The 23111-nt window shown below is 40.8% G+C and overlaps 1 protein-coding gene and 1 long non-coding RNA gene across 13 annotated transcripts in view; one reads left to right on the forward strand and one right to left on the reverse strand.

The window, feature by feature from the left end:
• Positions 1–3614, reverse strand: part of LOC309378848 — a 118642-nt gene extending 115028 nt beyond the window's left edge. For all 12 annotated transcript variants that reach the window (XR_014172181.1, XR_014172182.1, XR_014172183.1 and 9 more), the window contains exons 1-2: positions 3178–3614; positions 937–1011 (exon numbers count right to left, since the gene is read on the reverse strand). This is a non-coding gene — a long non-coding RNA (uncharacterized lncRNA). The remainder of the gene's footprint in view (positions 1–936; positions 1012–3177) is intronic.
• A 96-nt stretch (positions 3615–3710) lies between these two features.
• IL17RA (interleukin 17 receptor A) lies at positions 3711–23081 on the forward strand. The gene is made up of 12 exons (XM_081926937.1): positions 3711–3931; positions 8317–8341; positions 9768–9914; positions 11185–11312; positions 12781–12907; positions 14728–14775; positions 14858–15018; positions 15594–15671; positions 16396–16498; positions 17682–17783; positions 20153–20194; positions 20916–23081. The coding sequence occupies exons 1-12, from the start codon at positions 3809–3811 to the stop codon at positions 22349–22351; spliced, it is 2520 nt and encodes an 839-aa protein (XP_081783063.1). The 5' UTR covers positions 3711–3808; the 3' UTR covers positions 22352–23081.
• The last annotated feature ends 30 nt before the right edge of the window (positions 23082–23111 follow it).

Genomic DNA, 23111 nt, shown 5'->3' on the forward strand with positions numbered 1-23111 from the left:
AACTATCCATCTTATTAATTTCAGTGTGCAGTGGGCTCATGCACAACTTTCACTTCCTCTGACCATCCAAGGAACTTCATTTCTCCTACCATCAGCTATAAATGTTTAGTTGATATGATACAGATTTCTGCATGTAACTTTCTTTCTAATTGCTTAGATCCATGAATGAACTGAGCTCTTAAAAGCTGTTATGTCTGTCAAGATGTAAATTCCTCCACTTTTCCTCCTCCCTAATCCAAAATGCTCATACTATCTAACTTAAAGATGTTCCAGACAGAGCTGTTGAGCAGGTCCCACTGTTTTAAGACCCAGTTTTCATGAACCAACTGAAATCAAGAAGGCTAAAATTGCCCTTGTAAAATAAAGCTGTACAGTTTGTAACCATAATGTAAGCCTGCCATAAAAAACAACAACAACCAGTCTTGCCCTCTTCTCACACATTTTAAATAAACAGAATGAATGACCCACAAAGTGAGCTAGAGAATTGCCTTGGTGTGAGACAAATGTATATTCCTGTAAGATTGCATTTTTATCTGAGGAATTATGTTATTTTAAAAATTGCTAATAAATTTTTTAACAATGTCTTGATTGGTTTATCCTAACTCCTTTTACACTTATACCTTCCTCATGACATCTGCTACAAACAGGCCAATATGCCAGCCACTGTCAACTTATACATTCCTAACATTTATACTTGGATTTGTATTACAGTTCTATCAGTGCCAAGCAGTATTTAGAATCCTAACCATACCTTTACAATAGTAGTGGCTATCTGCATGGCTAACAGCCCAGTCCTCATACTTTCTAAACCAGTACACATCTTATGAATGGGAAATATGGCTATACTACCACCACAACATAAAACTGTTATCCAAGCAATGTTACACTAATATTACATAAAATAGAAACAGAAACAATAAATACATTAATACTCACCCATCATGTTGTTATGAGTTGGCTGAGTTTATTGTCCCTGTACGTCTCTTGCTTTCCCTCTCATTGTCTATTCATCTGTCAAAGAAGATATAGAACAATAAACATACTTTCCACCAGTTTTGGTTATATTTTGATATTCTACTTATTATTTGCAGCACAAATTTGACAATTACAAATCTGTTCTGCAACTAACACAAATAAGGTAGGGATGTGCAATTGTACATTTCTCCCAAAATACTTTCTAAAAATTCAGAGTGCATCTTCTAGGAAAGACAACTTTGAGGAATATGAATGCTCTGGCAAATAAGAATGTAAGCAAACAACACTAAAAATACAAGTCAGATTCAGAAACAAATCAATTCAGAACAACCAAGCTCAAATGTGCCCTAACCAATAAGAACAAGAAGCACACTAACTGAAGATAAGCTCATGGCAGATCAAGAAGTACCATTGATAATAAAAAGTACAGTATTGATAATAAAAAGCCATAGCCTGGTAAATTAACCCCCAAAAGTCTGTTCATTCCTTATTCTTAAAATCTAGCACGATAATTTAAGATCCTCAGTGTACTTTTAGAGTTTAGTTTGCTTCAGACTGTAACCCATTGCTATGCATGTTCACTTGTAAATCCCACACTGCGTCAAAAGGGGCTTAGTACAATCCTGTCTGCACTGATTTGGAGTATGCATAGAATTGCACTTTTGAACTAATTTTCTCGTCCCAATTCCATGTACTTGTTTTAATTTTTGAAGCCTTAAAAAGCTTAGAACTAGGATACCTATCAGAGGGCTTTCTACTTTCCACCTGATGCATCTTTTTGGTTGTGTTGTCCTGCCTTCAGAACTCGTTCCTCAGGTAGGCTTCCCTGGTACCATCTCCCATTATCTTTTCAGCACCAGGTATTGTTGCTATTTGCCTGGACTTTTTAAGCTTTTAGTTTGACTGCAGCCCTATTCACATTTCTCTCACATACAGGGCATAACTACATTGACTATAGAGAGTGACCATGTATTTAACCTGCCCTGTGCTATAATTTCTTCCTATAACTATGTGTTGTTCACAGTTGTCTGTAGGGAAATGCCAATGCACAGGCACTGCATGATACAGACACTAGGTATCCTGATAGTACAAAGCCCCTATACAGCCAGATGCTTGAGCTTCGGAATTTCCCTAAAGACAACTGCACACAATCATGGGGAGAATAACACTCTGGTCTAATCTGCACTCAACATAATAATGCCCTACATCTGAGTAACACATGCACAGGGCTTTTCCATTCTGCTGGCTTTTAAGCCTTATCTTGTTTTATTCTATTGTATGCTTAAAAACAAACAAAGGCCTGTGCCAAAAGGCACATATCCATCCCCCATTCACAACTGTTAAAATTAAAATTGTAACTGAACAACTATCATACTGTGTAAGTTCAACAATTCCATTTGCCGTGTTCACCTTGGCAAGTGGTCAGCCTTCCCCACAACTTTGAAGCTGCAGAAGTGAGTGGAGATCATCCCAGCAGCTCCTCAGCAATCCACAATGGTAGGAAGGCTAGAGATTTGTTTGGCAACTGAGTGGCAGTGCCCAGAGAACAGCTTCCCCAGCAGCACCAAACTGGCACCCCATGTAGTGGCGTAGCGTGGGTTGTCAGCACCAGGGGCAAGGCAAGTAATTTGCGCCCCCTAACCCATGGATTTGCACCCCCCTAACCCTAACCCTAACCCCCAGATGTTGTGCCCGGTGCGGCCGGCCCCCCCCTGCAACCCCCATGCTACGCCACTGACCCCATGGCAGCCTCTCCTGCTTCTGAGCCAGTGGGGGAAGGGGTGCAACTGCAGCAATGCCCAACAGGCTACACTCATCCCGGGGCCCCTCAGAAAAGGAAAGGGGCTTGAGAGATCAGGGAGCTCCACAACTACAACTGTTTGATTTGGCCAACAAGGCTAGCAGTCATTGTGTAAAGCACTTTACAATACAGTATATACATTTTGTTCAACAACCCTGACAGGAGTCACTCACATCCTCACGGATAAGGACGGCGGGCTGTTATTATTTTGGCATTTGGTAAATTTCGTGCCTTGTTTTTATGTGTATCAGACAGGAATGTGCCTTATTAGATTTTAGTGGTCATATATATCTATATCTATATCTATATATATATATATGGCTTGCAGTGTTGGTTTTTGAGGGGGGCGGGGGGAGTACCAGCACCTTTTTATCCCCAAATGTTGAAAGTGTGGCACTTACTGTAACAACTTCATGGTGAGTACGGGCTCCTTTTCGTCTTGGGGGTGGGGAGCAGAGGCTAAGGGCCTCAAAGTGTGGAAGAGGCCCAGGCCTCGTTGGGGGGCTTACCTCTGAGTAGGCAATGTATAGGAACGCGCCGCAGGTCTATGAGAAGAGATTCTATGAGGACGTCGGCAGCTAACGTGTTTAAATTCATAAACGCGCCCCAAAGCAACATCAACGGAACAAGCACGCGTTAGGGACCCAGGTACTATGGCAGCTGAAACGGCAAGGCGTCAGGGGCCACGGGGGAGCGAATAAATAGAAGTAACAACAGACACACGAAAGCGGGCGAAGAGCGAGGCCACGCCTTTGGCAGTTCCTTCTCCTAACCGCCCGCTCTCGCGCCCGTGGCGCTGAAGCCACGCCTCCTTCTCCCGTCACCGAGCTCAGCTCCTCGCGCCGCCTCAGGTAAAGCCGCACTTCTGCTCCTGCCCGCCTTTTGAAGAACTTGGCCACGCCCCCTCCCTCTTCGCTCCTCCTTAGGTGCGTTTCCTAAGCTCCGCCCTTGTTCTCCCTTTTCAGGTTTTGGTCCCGGAAACTGGGGGCGGACGAAGCGAGTGTAGCCGGTGGCCTCGCTTCGACAGCGGCTATGGCGAGGATGGGAGCCGTCGCCGCCGCTTCGCTTCCCCTTACACTTCTTCTGGGACTTTTGCCCGCTGCTTCAGGGCTGAGGCTCCTCGAAGACCCGCCAGTTTTCAATTGTTCCCAGCCGGTAAGTCTCTCGGGGCCAAAGATCATTTTTTCCGGCTCTTTCGAAAGCGGCGTCGTAGTTAACTCGAAGCTGCGGATGCGGAAGTTCTCGGTTCGAGTTCTTGCTACTTGTCAGGAACTCACGAGGTTGCTTTTGACAAGCCCGTCTCTCACTCCGAGCCGTCGCCAGTTTGTTAATGTAAAGGTTGCTGTATTGACCTACTTCGCAGGGTTGTTCCGAGGATCGCCTGCCCGCGCCTTCATGCTCTCCCTCCCCGCTTCTCTGTTCTTTGTGTTTATTTAGTTAAGGACCTGCCTTTGTAAAGTTCCAGATACTGGTGCTGTAGAAACAAATTATTCTGAATAATAACGTGTGTGTCCCTCCATGTATTGTTGGACTTAGCTCCCAGCAGCCTTAGCCATCTGGATGACTGCAGGTTCCCCACCTCTGTGAGATGAGCAAAGTAAAACGTGGGTTTTTTCCCCCGAAAATTGTGGTGGTGTTTGTACATTTTTTCCCCTTGCATGGTACTACTGTATCTGTTTAGGAAAGAATATCTAGCCTTAGTTGGTCCACAGATCAATGGCTTAAATAAAGAGCTTCTCTGGAGGAATTACAGGTGTCTAAAATCAAAACACTGAGTGTGCTGTGATAGCAACATTATCTTCCTGAAGTAGTATTTGTATTTTAATTTACCTCTGCAAGTGATCTCTGACTAAAGAATTGTGTACTCTTTTAACAATAGTGAGAATTCAGTCAGAAACTTCCATGCCTCTTTTCATTAAAGCCGTATTCTGTGTGTGTATGTAAAAGATTAATGCTGCATTAGCATTCTTAATTAGCATTCATTTGTGTACAGTCATGCAGGCTTCAACAACACTGAACATGGTTTACCTTCTGGTAACTGATGAGCAACCAGCCTTCCTCCCAACTTTGAACTTGGGAAATTTGGTGGAGATACCTCTTCAGTTGCATAGTGATTCTCACCACCTCCCAAGCTTCACAGATAGGAGAAAGGATAGGGATTGTTTTGCACCCGCATGGCCAAACTAGTAAGACCCTGCACCACCACGGCTTATCTCTTCCTCTACCACCAACCAGGTTTCCCGGTAATATATTCAGTCAGTCAGGTTTTAATGTATTAATTAATTGTAATTAATCTAGTTAATTGTGAATGCAAACAAGCTTTAAATACTTTGAAACACTGTAATCCGATTCATTTTCTGCTCCCCTCTGTCTATAACTCACTCTGACTCCTATGCCTCCCACCCACAAGAAACCAACCCAAATAACTGCCAAAACCCCTGTGCTGAGCCTTAAACACAGTTAGGCTCCGCCCTTGGGCTTTCTTAATGGTCAGCCTATTAACCCTTTCTCTCTTCCCCCCAGTACGACATCTCCATAATGAATGGGCAAACGTCACACACCCCTTCTAAGTTTTCCTGCCTTTAAGCAGCAGCAGCAGTCTGTTTCCTTGGTAAAGACTTGGAAGGTTTGCCCAGAGAGAAGTGAATAGGCAACTACTTACTTACTTACTTACTTACTTACTTACTTACTTTAGCTCAGCCAGCAAGACTAATCAAAAATTGTAGAACCCTGCTTGTATATAAGACACTGTACATTGTATGTATGACAAGGGCTTCCTACTCCTATTGATGTTGACTAATGTCTAACTCAGTGTTGCTAGTCTTCCCACCATCCTTTTGCCATCTCCTGCAGTGAACAACATTAACAGTGGTAGAGCAGGTCTCTAATGCCTTTACTATCCTACATTGTTAATTGCCCTCCTTGGTAGACACATGCTTAACTTAAACACATTCTAAGAGTCTCCTGTATTAGGATCTTTAGACAATCTGCTCTGATATAGCTGGCTCTTTTACATACTTCTTCAGAAGTTTTTAAAAAATCATAGATCTACCAGCTTCTCTTTTTCTGTCACTGGCACAAAAACAGCAGCTCGTGAAATCTTTTATAAGGTCGGAAGTTACGAAACAGGCTCTTTATCAGAAATTTTATTTTTCATAACTCTTGCGGAAACCACAGCTGATGATACAAGTGGCTTAAGCCAAGCTACGCAAATTTCAGAAGCTTCCCTTGGTTAAAGATTGGAGAATCTGAGGCAATGTTCAAGAAGTATTTGTCAACTGAGAAGTGTAACATTTCAGTAAACACCTTAACATGCTCTACCAAAAACTGTACAGTGGTACCACAGGTTACACACACTTCAGGTTACAGACTCCACTAACCCAGAAATAGTACCTTGGGTTAAGAACTTTGCTTCAGGATGAGAACAGAAATTGTGCAGCGGCGGCAGCAGGAGGCCCCATTAGCTAAAGTGATACCTCAGGTTAAGAACAGTTTCAGGTTAAGAACAGACCTCCAGAACAAATTAAGTTCTTAACCTGAGGTACCACTGGTTGCCCTTTGGATGTTGTTTGATTAGAACTCGCATCATACCAGACCACTGGAGTATTAAGGATGGGGCACTAAGGCTGAGAGAGAGTAGCTTGCTAAGGACACCTAGTGTGTTCATGGCTGAGGTGATACTTGAACTAGGGAGTTTCCAGCACATCATCTTAGCCACCCTGCTATGCTAGATATCTTGCTCATTTTTCTTATGAGAAATTCTCCTTCTACGTAGCTTTATATGCTACAGATGATTTGGCTATAGGGAATCCATTCTGTGCGTAGATGACACTTTTTGAAAACAATCCAGTCATACAGTTCTGTGAGTCATCACTTAATATCATTATATTAAAAAAAAATTTTAAAAATTGTGGTTTATGGAACTTGTTCTGATGATGCATACTTTTATTTTTAACCGTACTGCTATGCGGCAGATTAGCCTAACTTCTTAATGGTAGTGAACAAACATCTGGTAATATTTCCTTCAAGTGTGTTCAATCAAGAAGTACTGAAAGGAATATGAGCTACACAATACCATGTCCACAGTTATTACTTTTATCATTTCAGTGTATTGACCCTTTATCCTTGTTGTGATGCATGGTTAAAATAAATAGTCTGGATAAGGTAAAAACATTTGTATCTTAGGTGTTAGAAAGGTTCTTTTTCAGTTATTTTTGAATATAATATTCACAGTGAATCCTACCACTAGTGCTGGTGGGTCATCTTTGTCAACAGTATCCTTCTAGTTGCCAACCTGACAAACAGTTTAATATTGGCTATGGTTTGTTTGAAACAAGGCAACTTCAAACCATTTGTTATAATTGTGGGATATGAAGTTGACTTTTTTCAACAAACTGATGTTAAGATTAGCCACATTCTTAGGGCTCAGATGACACACAAAACTGTGGTTAGTCAAAAATGGAACACCTCCAAACGCCTTGTGGCCACACCAGAGAAAAAGAGGTGGGACATGCAAGCACAGAGGGGGTGCTAAATTAATTCCCTGTGTTTTAAACCATGGCTAATTATGACTTCCAAACACAGCCTTTGACTGTAGTACCCTCTTTAATTATTAGGTTACTATGTTGTTCCATGTCTTGTATGACCATATTTGGGTGACTAGTCATGTTATGTTCTCAAACAAGAGAACTTAAAAAAAAAATCTTTATTGAACAATTTTGACAAGCAATTATCCATCAATCAGTATAACCGTTTACATTCCCCCCTTTTTTTCTCCCTCCCTCTCGCCTCCCCCCCAAACTTCCCTCAGTTCCCCTCTCTGGTTTCTTTGCACATGTTATTCTCTGCATGTTATAAATTTGTACATATCATTGCCTTATCTGTCATGTATTCAACTAATAAATTTGTGGATGTTTATTCAAAACCTGCCAAGGAGTCCAAATCATTTTGTTGTCTTTTTAAATAATTTGTAAAAAGTTCCCATTCTTCCTTGAACTCACAATTGTCCTTGTCACACAGTTTATATGTCAACTTGGCCAGTTCCGCATAGCTCATCAGTTTTTCTTGCCACTGTTCTTTCGTTGGGATTTCTCAAACAAGAGATCTTGATGTACAGTACTTGGTCTGTGTTCAGAGAGTGCCTAGTTTATTGGTTGTTAAGGAGAACCAGCCTGATTAAAGCAGATGGTAGTATTTTTTAACTGATCACTGTTTACACACAAGGGTATATTAAACAGTAGAGTTTAAATTCATTAGCACTAGTCATATAATCAAAGTGCGGAAGTCATGGCTGTTAACCAAAGCAAACTTTTAGATCAGTCATGTTATATATGAACTAGTTGTCTGGTTGGTTGGTTGGTTGTTTAAAAAAACAACTGTTAGCACCATAAATACTTAAACACATTCCCACCATATCCTTGACTGGTTTAACCAAACTGAATTCTAACTATAAATGATCTTTGTCTTTTTGCACCTGCTTCATCAGGCTCTGAGAATAGGAATTGTTCCTCTCAATAATATATTTGTGTTCTCTCCTGCAGGGTTTAAATTGCCTTGTGCGAAACAGTAAGTATATTGGTTATCTTTTTTTTTTAAGTCTTTTTAGATGGTTTGTACTTCAATCTTTGTTTCCTTACTGTAATTTTACAGGATGAAAATTAGTGAAGTGTGTGTTTATGTATGTCAGCTTAGAAATACAAGAAACCATTACTTCATTGGGGTGAGTGAGGGAAAAGATCAAATAGGCAGCATGTGGAGCAATCCTGTGCATGTTTACTTGCTCTCTGTTGTTGTATATGCTGGCACTCTGGTCAGTGACCGAAATAAATTGATTCATTCATTCATATTTACTTGGAAGCAATAACCACCATGAATGTGTTGAATTCCAGCTTCAATTCCTCATTTATATATTGAACTTTTTCCTCATGATGCATTCACTAGTACTTCTTTTTCCATGTTGAAAATAGTCAGATCTTCACATGCAGCAGAATGAGATGGTTGGGTGGACTGTACAAGTGAAATTCAGCTTGTAGGTGGAGTACATCTTTGGATTCTATCACATGTACGAAGTCCCCTATAATAATTTTTAACCCACAGTAACTGGCTTTAGCCCAGTCAACCCGTGCTGTGCAAGTTTTCTACTTACAAGGAAGGTTTTTGTTTCCTTACATGGAGGAATATTCAGAAATAGGATTCCTCCACTTGGTAATCATCTGGGACATGCTGCTCCACATTTTCAGGATACTGCCATCTTATTCCCAACTCATTTTTGCTGTGTGGGTAGACCTAGCCTATGTCAGGTTGAGAAGTGTTGGAACTGTAGGTAAAATGGGGGCAGAGAGACTCCTTGAGATCCCCAGTTCCATATTTCATGGAAACAGGCAGAGATGTAGAGGCATGTTATCTTCTTAGAGAACTGACACTCTAAGTAAACTGAAATATAAAGGTAATTTAAAAACTATCCATATTCAGACTGTTATAAACAAATTTATTGACCTGTACAGTTTGTCCAATTATGTGTGTCTCAAAGCACAACTTGTGCATATTTGCCCCCTGCTGTGGCTTCTCCTAGAAAGTGTGTTTATAGAGAAATACTTAGCCAAGAGGCTTATGTACGGTATATGTTCACTGTTGACCCTAATGATGGGTGAGCTCCACTGGATTCACTCCTTTAAGTTTTTCCTAGCTTTCTTTCAAAGGCCAGTGTAATACAGCAAGTGCTATTGTGCTCAGGTCACGTGGGTGGCCCTCCCATAGGCATCTTATTGACCACTGTGAGAAAAGAATGCTGGGCTAGATGGGTCTTTGGTCTGATCCAAGAAAGCACCTCTTCTTCTTTTTTGTTCCTGTAAGAAATTGGGTAGCATCCTAAAATTTGCTAAACATAATAGTATGGGAGGATGCAAGTAAGGCCAAAGTGTTGGTATCATCCAAAAAAAATCAATGGCCACATCAAAAATGGTCCTTAAGTTTATTTTTGTTTAACTGGCAGGTACCTGCATGGATCAGAGCTGGCTCAAGGCTTCACAGTTTACTCCGTCAGCCCCAAGTTCCCTTGATGTTCATATTGATACTTTCTTGGATAATGAGGAAAAACTGCTCCCTGTGCTGAAGATAGAATGGAAGGTGGCTACTGATGGTAAGCAAAGGGCAATTTAATATAGACTTGAGTGGGCTGGCATTTAATGATAAATAGGGTTCTGTAGCATGTAGCACTGACCGTTTGGCCCAGCAGTAGTACCCAGAGCTGCCATTTAAAAGTTTTTGTGGATGGCTTGACCATTGCACGATGCCATGATGAAGAACTTAGGTTACTGCGCAGAGTGCAGGCTCTTACAGATACGACAGAGGAAGCAAACCTTGGCACATGCTGACTATCTGAATTAACAGGAGTCACACTTAACCTCAGTGTCTAGGTGGAAAAAGCTACAGAAAAATGCAAATACTTGACTATACAGCTTAATCTGTCAACTGCCAATAATTGTAACATTCCCCCCCCTCTCTCTACACACACACACACACACACACACACACTGTATCACAGAAAAAAGTAAAGTATCAGCTGTTGGGAGAGGTAAAGCCTATGTCTCATTTTTACTATAACCATTTTACTCTCTGTGGTTATTCCATTTTGATGATTCAAGTGGCACTGTTTTATTTGTGTTTTGGAATAATACATTTATTTCCAAAATCTCCAGATATCACACCTGCATTCAGATATCACACCTGGTTACATTCATGTTAAAGTGTAATATATGTTTTGGGACACAGGTAAACTTGAGAACAATCTAGTAATACAGAAAATCCTCCCTTGGACACCTTTTCAGAAACAAAAAATGTAAGAAATTCAGAGCAGATTGACTGTTAAAGTGGTGGTATTTCACTTCAGGCAGGGAAGGCAGTAGTACAGTTGTAGTATTCATGGACCCTGTCGATCACTTTAAACACTGGAATTTGCAGGATAAATTAAGTCCTGAGTGCTGAAAGTATAAAAAGATAGCTTGGAAAGTTAATGAAGTTGCCTTACACAGAATCAAACCATTGATCCATATTGATCAATATTGTCTACTCTTCCTGGAGGTATTCCTCGCCTGAGATCCCTAACTGGAGGAAACAGATTAAATCAGAGACCTTCTGCATGTTAATCATATTCTCTGTTTCTCCTCCAATAAATAAACTATTCCTTAGTGCATCTTCTACAGGCTGATGTAGTCATTTTAAGAAAAGCCTGGGCCTGCCCCTTCATTTCTTTTTCTAAGCAAGGATTTACTTTTTCTACCTCTGCAGTCAGATGCTCAGGCTGCAGTATGAACCTTTATTTTCCTCTAGAGGTCACAAACAGAAATAAGTTGTTTCCTTACAAATCCTCCTCTTTTCCTTCCCTCCCACCTCGGCCATACACCAACCAGGAAGTGTTCAGAACCTCAGAGGGGCAGAATTGGCTGTGCTTCAGGTGAGCACTAACCAGCAGGTCTGTGCTCAGTTTGATCTTCAGAACAACTTGTTGTTCCAAGTCCGTCCAAATGGTGGAGGTCGGGTAAGTGATCATGGAGGTATTACAAATGTTCTGCTTCTTTTCCTCTTTTCAGAATCTCTCGGCTTGTTGCCTACAGAAGATATAACATTCCCAAAGCAACAGGGCAGCTTTGTGCTTAAGAACAGCCTTGTAGTGTAAGAATATGCCCGGTTGCCTGCAGCAAATAAAAATGACTCCTACACAGCCCCTGCTGCTTGTGCATTACCTGGACAGAAGCCACGGGGATCCACTCTGTTTCTCACCTGGGGAAGTGCAGTGGAGCAGTATGATTTTTCTCTGTCCCTGAACTAAAGTGTGTGTGTGTGTGTGTGTGTGAGAGAGAGAGAGAGAGAGAGAGAGAGAGAGAGAGAGGGACGAGGGAGAGCTCAGACTGGGAGCACCCACAGCATAAAACAGGAGACTGGCTACTGCCAAAGTAAGAAGAGTTGCTGCTCCCAACTCCTTTGCTTTTTCTGTTGGTAACAGAAGTCATCTTAAACTGCTCAAAGGGAGAAAGCAGCAACATTTAAATTTTGTAAAACCCAGAAGGCAGTGGAGAGTAAGATGTATAACATTTGCTGCTGACATTTCTGCTGCTTTGGCAGGTCTGTAGCACTGACTGCCTGTAAACATTGTAAACATTGTTATTTAATCTGAGTGAGAGGGACCAGAGGTTGGAAAAACTGCAAGGGAAAAGAGAAAGGAGCCCCACAGGTTTTGTCTGCCCCAGTGGATATATGCACTATCAGCTCTCTTGGCTATAACCCACTGCTTTTGTCACCCTATAGCCCCTGTCTCTCTGGCCTCCCCCCTGCCAGCTTACTCACTACCTTATAGCAGGAGTGGCAGCAGCCCTGCCTGCAAGACTTCAAAAGTACATCCCTCCTTCATCAGAACAGCAGGAGAGAGGGGTCTTTATCAGAAAGCAGAGTAGGCAGAAGAGTGCCCCAAATGATACGCTGTTGACCTAACAAAGCTATACTATTCTAGAAGGCATTTGGAGGAGAGGAAGGAGTGAGTTCTTCCATCCACAATGGTTTCATGGGTTTGAGACTAGTTGATTGAACTTGAACCTTGATGTTCAGATCTCCCCTCCATCCCTCCTGTATCATGCCTGTGGATTTTGTATTATTTATTTCATTTTTCTACTATAACTACGGTGTTGCAGTTCCGTACAATCTTGGTTTTGTATTATTTATTTCATTTTTCTACTATAACTCCGGTGTTGCAGTTCCGTACAATCTTGGTTTTGTATTATTTATTTCATTTTTCTACTATAACTACGGTGTTGCAGTTCCGTACAATCTTGGTTTTGTATTATTTATTTCATTTTTCTACTATAACTCCGGTGTTGCAGTTCCGTGCAATCTTGGTTTTGTATTATTTATTTCATTTTTCTACTATAACTCCGGTGTTGCAGTTCCGTGCAATCTTGGTTTTTAACTTCAGCACACTGGTATTGGTATCTTTCCTCTTTTTGTTGTTTCAGTGGAGCTTCTCTTTCAATCGTTTCGAGGTAGAACCAGGTCAAACATACCAAGTAACTGTTCATCATTTGCCCAAATTAAGTACTCCAGGAGACTATAATCGGAAATCTGTGCCATTCACAGTACCAGGTAAAGGACCCTCTTTATAATGGTAACGATGGGATTTAGTATTGGGCTTATCAGGTTGTAAAATCATGTTGCTAGATTAGGGATAGATAGAAGAGCTATTTTCCATTCACTGTCTTTTGCATATAATCAGTTGTAGGTCCATTCAATTTTTTGCAGTTGTTGTTTTTTAAATGCATGAAAATTTTGAATTTAAATTGCAGGAATTTAACACACATTCTTCCTACAAAACATGCACGTTTTTGCTTTTTGGTGCATTTTATAGGAAAACACACATTTTGTACATATTCTTTGCCATAAAGTATGCATTCTTTACTTTCTTGAACCACAAGGTTCATTTTTGCATCGCAAATTTAGGAATAGTGCATTCCAATTCATATATAAGTCTGGGACCAGCGAATTAAATCAGGTTTACTTTAAAATCCAGATCAAATGAATTTCTCCATCATGAGGCAGGACTGGGTTCAGATGCAGATATGACATTGTGATGCTGCTGATACGGATATTATAGTGCTATATAAAAAGTTTTTTTAAGTGACTGGCCCTACCTGCAGGTCTCCAGTCTGTATATAAAGAAAAATAAGAAATGGAAACAAGACTAAAGCAAGAATAGCTAATGTGGTGCGCTGGGACGTTTTGGAGTACAACTCCCACCCCAAGCCAGCATGGCCAATGGTCAGGGAGATGGGAACTGTAGTCTACAGTATCTGGAGGGCACCAGCTCTGGAGGGGCTGGAGGAAAGACCTACTACGATGGGATGGGCATTTTAAAGAACTTATTGTATAAAAGAAGCAGTGTGACCATTCAAATGTCAGATGGGAGAGAATTTCAAAGAAAAGGAACTGAAAGGGCAAAAACAGGAAATAGGTGAAGAAATTCTGGGCTTGCAAAATAACATAGACCCAGCAGAAAGAAACTGATGCAAGTGGTGTGAACAACAAAAAAAAAGAGATGGAAGATAAACAGGAACTATAATGGGCAAATATTGGCAAATCAGTTTTGAAGAACTTAAAAGGAACACACGCATCATAATAATAATAATGGTGATGCTGTTCGTGCTGTTGATTTGCAATTTGGAAAATTGAGGACACATATAAAGGTAGACCACAGAAAAACAACTAAATCGTATAAATAAGCTGCGTGTTGCATTGTAAGCCTGGAGGGGTGTGTTTACATGAATTGTAGTATCTAAAGAACATGATCTTTATATTCATTACCATTGTAGTATTTTCTAAACAATATAGTGTTTAACCTCAGTAGCCCAGTGATCAAAACATAATTAACATTCTTTAGGCTGCCTACAAACTCAAGTGGTCAGCACTACTTGTTGCCGTTTTTCAACTAGACTCTGACCTTGGTTTCATAATGTAGGCTGGACTTTTATTTTCCCCAAAATATTCTCTCTCTCTCTTTCAGCAGTATTGAAATTACTTTGTGTCAATGCTGAGCACTTGTATTTCTTTTGTCAATTTCACTGTTTCTGAGACTTAGCCTGAATTCAAGCAAACGAGTTTCAGTGTATAAGCTGGTAAAGTTCTGGATAAAGTTTTATGATGGCTTATTGTATTTTATGATTGTTGTCATACACTGCCCTAAGAGCCATTTGGATGAAGGGTACCTTAGATAAAGCAAATTATCCTAACTTAAATTTCATGTCTGCTCACCCTGGAGCCCATCAAATGTAACTTAGTGCCCCCTCTCTTAACGTACCCAGCAAGTGTTCTTCCACTTGTATATATTTGTGGTATTTAGCTAGAAATTCTTGCCTATTGTACTCTGTCTTTCTGGACATAAATGCAATCCTTCTGTCTTTTTGTTGCAGATTGCACAGACCCTATCATGAAAACAACAGCCCCATGTCTGCAATTAGGTAATGTTTGTTTAAGTATGGGTAGAAGTGTAGGAAATCTGTTTAAAGTACTCACAGTTCATGATGATATTGATATATGCAGGCAGTAGATGGGAACCCAGCCTGGTTGGACAAAGCCTAGATGATGAGACACTCTTGGTGAGCTTCAACCCAGCAATGGAGTCAACCAATTACTTCATCCATGTGACCAGCTTTGAAAAAGATGGAGCAGAATGTAAAAAGGCCACACAGAAAATCTCAGAGGTAAAAAAGCTGTTCTCCATCTTCCTCCCCACTTGAGACACTTATTTTAGAAAGTGCTTGTATTTAATCCCACCTCAACAATTACTAAGTTACTACTTATTTATTCTACTTATGTTTGCCCTAGATTAGAGGCAGCTAACTGTTTTCAGCCCAAGGACTTGATTGCCTCATTGTGTCAATTTCAAGAGCTGCATGGCAATAATGAATGTGGTCAAAAAGTGGGTATTGCCACAGCACATTCTCACACACGCATGCACATACCACCATGTGACAGAGCATGCACACATCCTAGCCAGAGGCACTCCTAGCCAGAGCAGCTACCTGGCCAACTAGCAACACAGTGGACCCAGCAACTATCCTGAAGTTCGTGATAAGTTCTTCCTTAACTCTGATTTCTTACTCTGAACCCACCTGTGCTCAGGAGGCATCACTGGGATATTTGAGGCACAATGTATTTGAGATGACAAATGCTTCTCATTTTTTTCCTGTGCTGCTACTCATTCTTTATCCTGAGTTCATTCAAGCTCTTTGTGATTTTTACCTTGGAATTGCACTTTGTCTCTTGGTTTCTGCAGAAGGAGTTGCTGCAGCCAATGAACGTCACAGTCAAACTAGAGAGAAACTTGAAGATTTGTTGCGAATACACGGTTCAGGTATGGTGAGCTGCTTTTCTTATTTGAATAAAGAAGGGAGTGGCCATGCCAATTCTACATCACCTTGTCTGTGTTTCAAACCAAACACAATTATTTCTCCAGAGATCATCTTATCTCTGGTTATTACAAGTTATACAACGTAACCATAATGAATTATTTTAACAGTGCTGATACCTCACCATTTCATCTTCACAAGAGTATCTTAAATTGTGCCTGGAAATGAACTGGCAACCAATGCAACTGTTTTAAAATGAGTTACACGAGTTCTAAATGGAACCCTGGCCAGTAATCTGGCTGCTGCATTTTGGACTGGTCAAAGTTTCTCAGTCGTCTTCAAGGACAGCCCCACATGAGGCACACTGCAATAATATTTCCTGCCTTCTTGCTATGAATTTTGCACCCCATCCTACTAAAATATCTGCTTAACATGAACACATACCACTTTATGTCCAAAACTGTATCCATTTGTAGGTTTTATTTTCAGACACTTCTTCATTCTCCCTACATTTAGTATGACACAGTCTGAAGATGACAAAACAAAATGCCTAATCAAGGGGTCACAAGTAAATATGGTACTGTTGACTTGCTCTCCTTTCTAAAGGGTGTGTCCATTACAAAAGCGAGCAATTAATTCCACACAATATGCAATTTGCTCCAGAAACACCAAGTGTTAGAGTATCAAAGACACTGCTAAAGTTGTTCTCTCCTGTCTTTTTCTTTCCAGATTCAACCATTCTTTGCACGTTGTGCCACAGATTGTATAAGGCATTCCATTTCCATCCCATGTCTCTCTACTACCTTGCCTTACAGGACAACAAAGGGAGTTGGTACGGTCTTAATTTTGAATTTGTGTAGCTAATTAACTGCTGCAAGAATTTGTTACAAAACAAGCCAAAGTTTTAGACCTGTAGAGTCCCCAGTAATATGTACGCAGATGTTGCAATTAACATAAAGCAGCAAAAAATAAATAAGGAAAACAAAAGTGGGTACAAAGGAATTAAGATACCCAAAGGTTGGCAGCTGTCCCCTCCCTCTTAAAGATGGTACTTTAGTCTAAGAACCATGTAAGTATCATCCACAGCATAACAATGGAAATAAGGCAGAAATCATCCTTCCTCACAAGAGTAGCAGATGTGGCTCTGCTGCCGCCTTTGTATGATGAAGTTATAGATTAGGGGCTGAATGACTTACTCAGTATCCATCATTGTCATCATCATTATCTGCTAACTTGTAATGCCACTTTTCCACAAAATTGTGCCCAATGTGGCTCACTACATATCAAGTGAACAAATTAGTATAACAATTTTTAAAACATTAGAAACAACTAGAAATAATATCAATAAAAACACCCCAAAAGAGAAATCTGATCAAGTTTGCTTTATTTGCATTGTTTTGCACCATCTAATTTAACAGCCTAAAACTAAGCAGGAGAGAGAATAATGCCTAACCCAGAAATGAACAGTAGTTTGAATCCAGAACTCAAACAGGAACCAACTGCAAAGAATCTCTGATTGGGTGAACGTCATAAAGCAGCTGGGCCTGTTCTACCCCTCTTGAAAGGAGCTGGAGAGGGAAGATAATTTCCCTTAGAACCATAGAATTGCAGAGCTGGAAGGGACCCTGAGAATCATCTAGTCCAAATCCCTACAATGCAGGAATGTGCAACTGTCCTGTGTGGGGATCGAAACTGCAACCTTGGCGTTATCAGCACCACGCTCTAACCAATTGAGCTATCCAGAAGATCAATTCTGTTTCTGTTGAAAGCATATGTGGCTTCAGATATATTGGGCTGTTTCTGCCAATAATTCTTGGCTCAGTAAAGATGTAAGCAAGAAATACCCTGTTATTTTTTGGACCTGAGCAAATGCAAAGTAATTCTGCTGCTTATTGCTAATAGCTGGTGGGGGGAGGTTGCATCCTCCTCACTCCCAAGTGGTTTGGTAGTTTTGCATGGTCTAATTACTGCAGCAGTGGAAATGTTCCTTACATTATGCTCTTCCTATGTTGCAGATAATCTTTCTGTGGTGTTGCCCTGGGGCCTCACTCTCATCTGCATTTTAATAGTTGGATCAGCTGTCGCTTCAGTAATTTGGCTTGCTCGAAGGCAAAAAGGTATGAAAAATGTTAGAAATGTAATGGGAAGGTTTGCCAGCTTGTTTCCCACATTGTTGCACCACTCGTACCTTTCTGGATACTTGGCCTTTAGCATGCAACACAGAGAGATAAAGTGACCCAATTAGAATGTCTTATCCAGCCCCTGGCTCCTTACATACCTATGGTTACATGTTGAGCCTGTGCAGAAGTCATTATTTCAGCATTTAGTTGTATGGATATCCCAAGTTCCATAGGAACCAAATACCTATGGTTTGTTGGTCTAGCCTGATAAATAATTTTTGTATTACACTTTAGAGAAGAAACATAGCTCAGTAGTAGATAGCATGCAAAAGTAGTCCAGCAAAAACTCCATACAAACTTTAACTGCAAAGGGTTTGGGGGTGTTTTTTTGGTGGGGAGAGGTCGGGACAACAATTAGGCTAGCATAAGAAACAACATCCTAAAAGTTGAAATATCCACCTGTTGTTTTGTATTTCCCTAGTAGTTAGAGTGGCCTTACTACAGGGTGGACAGGCACCACAAGCAATCCTCAAGAATCCCATGTGGCTGCTGAAACTTCCTCCCAGGCTCTGAGGCAGGGAAATACTATGTTCCAAACAAGCAGGAAATAACTCATTAACAGTGCAAGACACTCCAAAACTAACTGCAGTCTAATTCTTAAGAATTAAGTTTAAGATATTAACAGATGCGAAAGAAAGAGGGGGCTTTGCCCTGCCAGACTTAAGGTTGTATTATGAAGCCGCAGCCTTCTGCTGGCTAAAAGACTGGCTACTTCTCGAAGACACTGACGTGTTGGATCTGGAAGGTTATAACAATGCTTTTGGTTGGCATGCATACTTATGGTATGATAAGGTTAAGATCAATAAGGCCTTTAAGAACCATATTGTCAGAAAAGCAGTGTTCAATGTCTGGACAAAATATAAAGACTTACTGGAAAATAAAACTCCAAGGTGGCTCTCACCTTTGGAAGCTAAGGCCCGAAAAAGACCCAATATGGAAGCCTATTGGCCAAAATATTGGGAACTGCTAGAAAAAGACGGAGATAATTGGAAATTGCAGAGTATGGAGAAAATGAAGGATAAAGTGCGAGACTGGTTACACTACGCTCAGATTAAAGAAATTTTTTAAAGTGATAAAAAGTTAGGGTTCCAGGTGGAGAAATCGAAGTTGGAAACAGAATTGTTAGAACCTAAGACTAAGGTACTTTCAAGAATGTATAACTTGCTGTTGAAATGGAATACACAAGACGAAATGGTTAAGTCGGCTATGATAAAATGGGCACAGGATATTGGGCATAACATTATGTTTGAAGACTGGGAAAGGTTGTGGACCACTGGGCTGAACTTCACTGCATGTAATGCTCTGAAGGAAAATGTAATGAAAATGATATATAGATGGTACATGACCCCAGTTAAACTTGCCAAAATATACCATTTGTCTGATAACAAATGTTGGAAATGTAAAGAAAATGAAGGAACATTCTTTCACCTCTGGTGGACCTGCCCTAAGGTGAAGGTCTTCTGGGAAATGATATATAATGAGTTGAAAAAGGTATTTAAGTATACCTTCACTAAGAAACCAGAGGCCTTTCTTCTGGGTATTGTCGACCAGAAGGTGTCAAAGAAGGATAGAACATTTTTCATGTATGCAACAACAGCAGCAAGGATATTACTCGCTAAGAACTGGAAAACTCAAGATCTACCCACACTGGAAGAATGGCAGAAGCAACTGATGGACTATATGCAATTGGCAGAGATGACTGGCAGAATCCGAGACCTGGGAGAAGAAAGGATTGAAGAAGATTGGAAGAAATTCAAGATTTACCTACAGAAATATTGTGATTTAGTGGAATATTAAGAAGGATGCTTGGTTATAAATAACTGGCCATCATTAAATTGGATCAGAATTTGATGATAAGAGAGATTAAGAGAAACAAAATTGGTAGGAGAACTATTATATTGTATTTAAATATGTGGTTATAAAATTGAAAATAAGATGATAATTTGCTTGATAAAAATTCATTAATGATGTAAGTGGGAGCGGGAGATGTGAGGAAGCCCAAAGATGTTATGAAATCTTGTAAAAACAAAGTAACGCTGTTTAATATTTCTGTATTTCTTTTATTAAAAACTCCAATGAATATTTATAAAAAAAAAACCACAAAACTAACTGCAGTCTATAAAAATGAATAAGGGTGTCAGAGCACCTTTATTCATTTTTATAGACATCAGTTATTTTTAGGCATAGATGTTGGGTCCTAGAACTGCTGTCTCAGCTTAGTCTTCAAAAGATACTGTTGTTCCTAGACCAAATGTATATTCTATCAGATCATCTTATATGTGTCTATTGTTTTCTTTCCTTATTAGTAACACATTCAGGAACAAGTAGCAGTGATGGTACCCACCATGGTAAGAGAACATTTTGTTTCTATTGAGTCAGTGCAATTTGCAATGTGGGAACCTGGGATGAGAGAATTTGGACTTGTATTGTTGTATGTACTATTAGGATAGCACATGTGCAAGATACAAATAGAAATTTGTGGCAATAAAATATTTGGGGAAATCTGTGGTGGTGAACTTGAAAAAGGGCCTGGGGAAGATGAAAGGGCTGAATGCATGAAGTAGCAAGGAGTGCACTAATCTTATTCCTAGTGACTTAAAGACTCTGCATTGTCCTTCTAGTTTTCTGTCACCTCTCTTGCATAATAAGTCATTTTCTTTAGTGTGTGGCATACACAAACATTTAACAGCTAATGCTAGTCCATATTCTAAAACAAATCTGAATGTGCATACATAAGGTCCAACAACTATTTAAGACTAGCATCACCTCTACTTTTGTGATCACCAATACAAATCTTAATTAGTGGCTTTATGTACAGAAATGAATTGAGATGGTGGCAGGGGAAGTTAGCTCTTTTACTATTTTTATGTATTATGGTTATATTTTGGTGGTTAAATGGTGATTAAGGCATGGCTTACATGTACTAAAAGGTCTTGAACACACATGCCTGTATTCTGTACAGCTTAGAAAGCATATTCAGTTCCAAATTTTTGCATTCTGGCTTTCCACATGTGCAGTGCAGCAACTCATGGTGGTTTTCTTTTTTAACAAAAAATCTCAATTTTCCAGAACTGCTGCGCCTGTCACAGTCTCCTCCACCCCTGAAGACTCGTAAGGTTTGGATTGTGTATTCTGCTGATCACAAGCTCTATGTAGACATTGTGATGAAGTTTGCTCAGTTCATGATCACAGTCTGTGGTACTGAGGTGGTCCTAGACTTGCTGGATGAACGTCAAATATCAGAGATGGGGGCTGTGCGCTGGCTGACACGGCAAAAACAGGAAATGGAAGCACTCTCTTCAAAGATCATCATCTTGTGTTCCCGGGGTACTCGAGCCAAGTGGCAGGCCATGCTTGGGCGTGAAGAGTTAACTGTATCTCTCAAGCAAGATAACCTGCTACCAATAGGGGATATGTTCACTCCAGCATTGAATCTGATCCTACCAGACTTTAAACAGCCAGCTTGTTTTGGCATGTACCTAGTCTGTTACTTTGAGGGCATAAGCAGTGAAAGAGATATTCCAGATCCATTCAACGTCACCTCCAAGTACCAACTGATGGACAAGTTTGAGGAAGTTTACTTCCTGATTCAGGATCTGGAGAAATTTGAACCAGGGAGAATACATCAGATTCCAGAGATCTCACCTGAGAACTACGCTGAAAGCTTCAGTGGGAGACAACTGAAGGAGGCAGTGCAGAAGTTCCAGAAATGGCAGACTGAGCACCCTGATTGGTTTAAGAGAGAGAATGCCTGCCCTGAGTATGAAGATGACCTTCAGTCTCTGAATGGGGATCTCTCTCAGGAATTAATACCGACTGAGGGAGGAATTCTGAAACGGCAACTGCTTCCACAGGAACCTGATCCCAATAGCTGTTGCTTGGTCAACCTCTTAGTCAATGAAGATGAGTCGGGAGCTTGTAGGCTGTTACCCCAGCTACTACCACAAGAGGATCTAGCATTCCAGACGCTGGTTGTTCCTGCTGATGACTGCTCCCAGGTTCAGGTAGTAATGCCAGTTGCCCTTACAGAAGAGACAGAGATACTTAGCCATCAGCTGCTGACCAATGAAGATTGGCTAGAAAGAATGCCCATGATGAAAACTAGCACCCCCAGGAGAAACAATGTCATCCTTCAAGAAGATCTGTCCTCAAACCCCAACCCCTTGCCAGCTGATGTGAAGCAGCAGCTGGAGAGCTTAATGTACTCTCTCTACCAACAAAGCATTTTGCCCTCTGAAACACCTCTCTGCCAAGAAGATGTTAATGAGCAACAGCAGCTGGTTTTTGATGAGTCTTGCAAAGATCAAAGACAGTCGGTGCAGTCAGACCAGGGTTACATTTCCAGATGTTCCCCTTTGCCTTCCGACAGCCCCCTGGAGGAAGAAGAGGAGCAAGGGCAGGAAGGACATGGGTCTGCTCAACACCTCTCCCCAGATGTCTTGGACAGTCTAAAAAGTCTTCAGCAGCAGCTGCTTTTTCAGAATATTCAGCAGCACTTCAGCTAGGATCACATGGTAGGATGGCTAACTATACCCCATACTTCCACCCAGAATCTGTTCTGTTTTGCCAAAAAAGAAATGATTGTTGGTTAGAATGCAGACATTTCAGACATCCTCCCTCAGGCAATCTTGTGCACACATTTTTGTGAAGTCTAATGCGTAGAAGAGCTGACAGCAGAAATTTGGCAGCTTGGCTTACCTGTCTGCCCAGCCATCCTGCTGCATATACTCAAGCATTCTTGTGCGTCAGTAATCTGCTTGTAAATGGAGCTAGATACCAAACCTATAAATAATGCATTTTTTTCAAATTAATGCTACAAGCAGGTAGCATACAAGTGGCCTCAGAGGATCAGATGAAATGGACCAGGTAGCTCAGTAAGCTCCAGGTAACAAGCCATATAAAATGATTGTGATGGAAACATCACAAGAGCTCTGTTTTATGAGATAAAAGATGTGTCCAGTCCAGCATCCTGTTTCCATAGTGAATGACTAGATGCTACAAGGAAGCCCACAAGCAACACCCCTAACCTGCTGCTGTTGCCCCAGAATAATAATAATGATAATTTATTATTTATACCTCGCCCATCTGGCTGGGCTTCCCCAGCCACTCTGGGCGGCTTCCAACCACATATTAAAATACAGTAATGCCTCAAACATTAAAAGCTTCCCTAAACAGGGCTGCCTTCAGATGTCGTCTAAAAGTCTGATAGTTGTTGTTCTCTTTGACATCTGGTGGGAGGGCATTCCACAGGAAGGGTGCCACCAC

The sequence above is a fragment of the Podarcis melisellensis genome, assembly GCF_964234715.1.
Source record: "Podarcis melisellensis genome assembly, chromosome: 10".
Lineage (NCBI taxonomy): Eukaryota > Metazoa > Chordata > Lepidosauria > Squamata > Lacertidae > Podarcis > Podarcis melisellensis.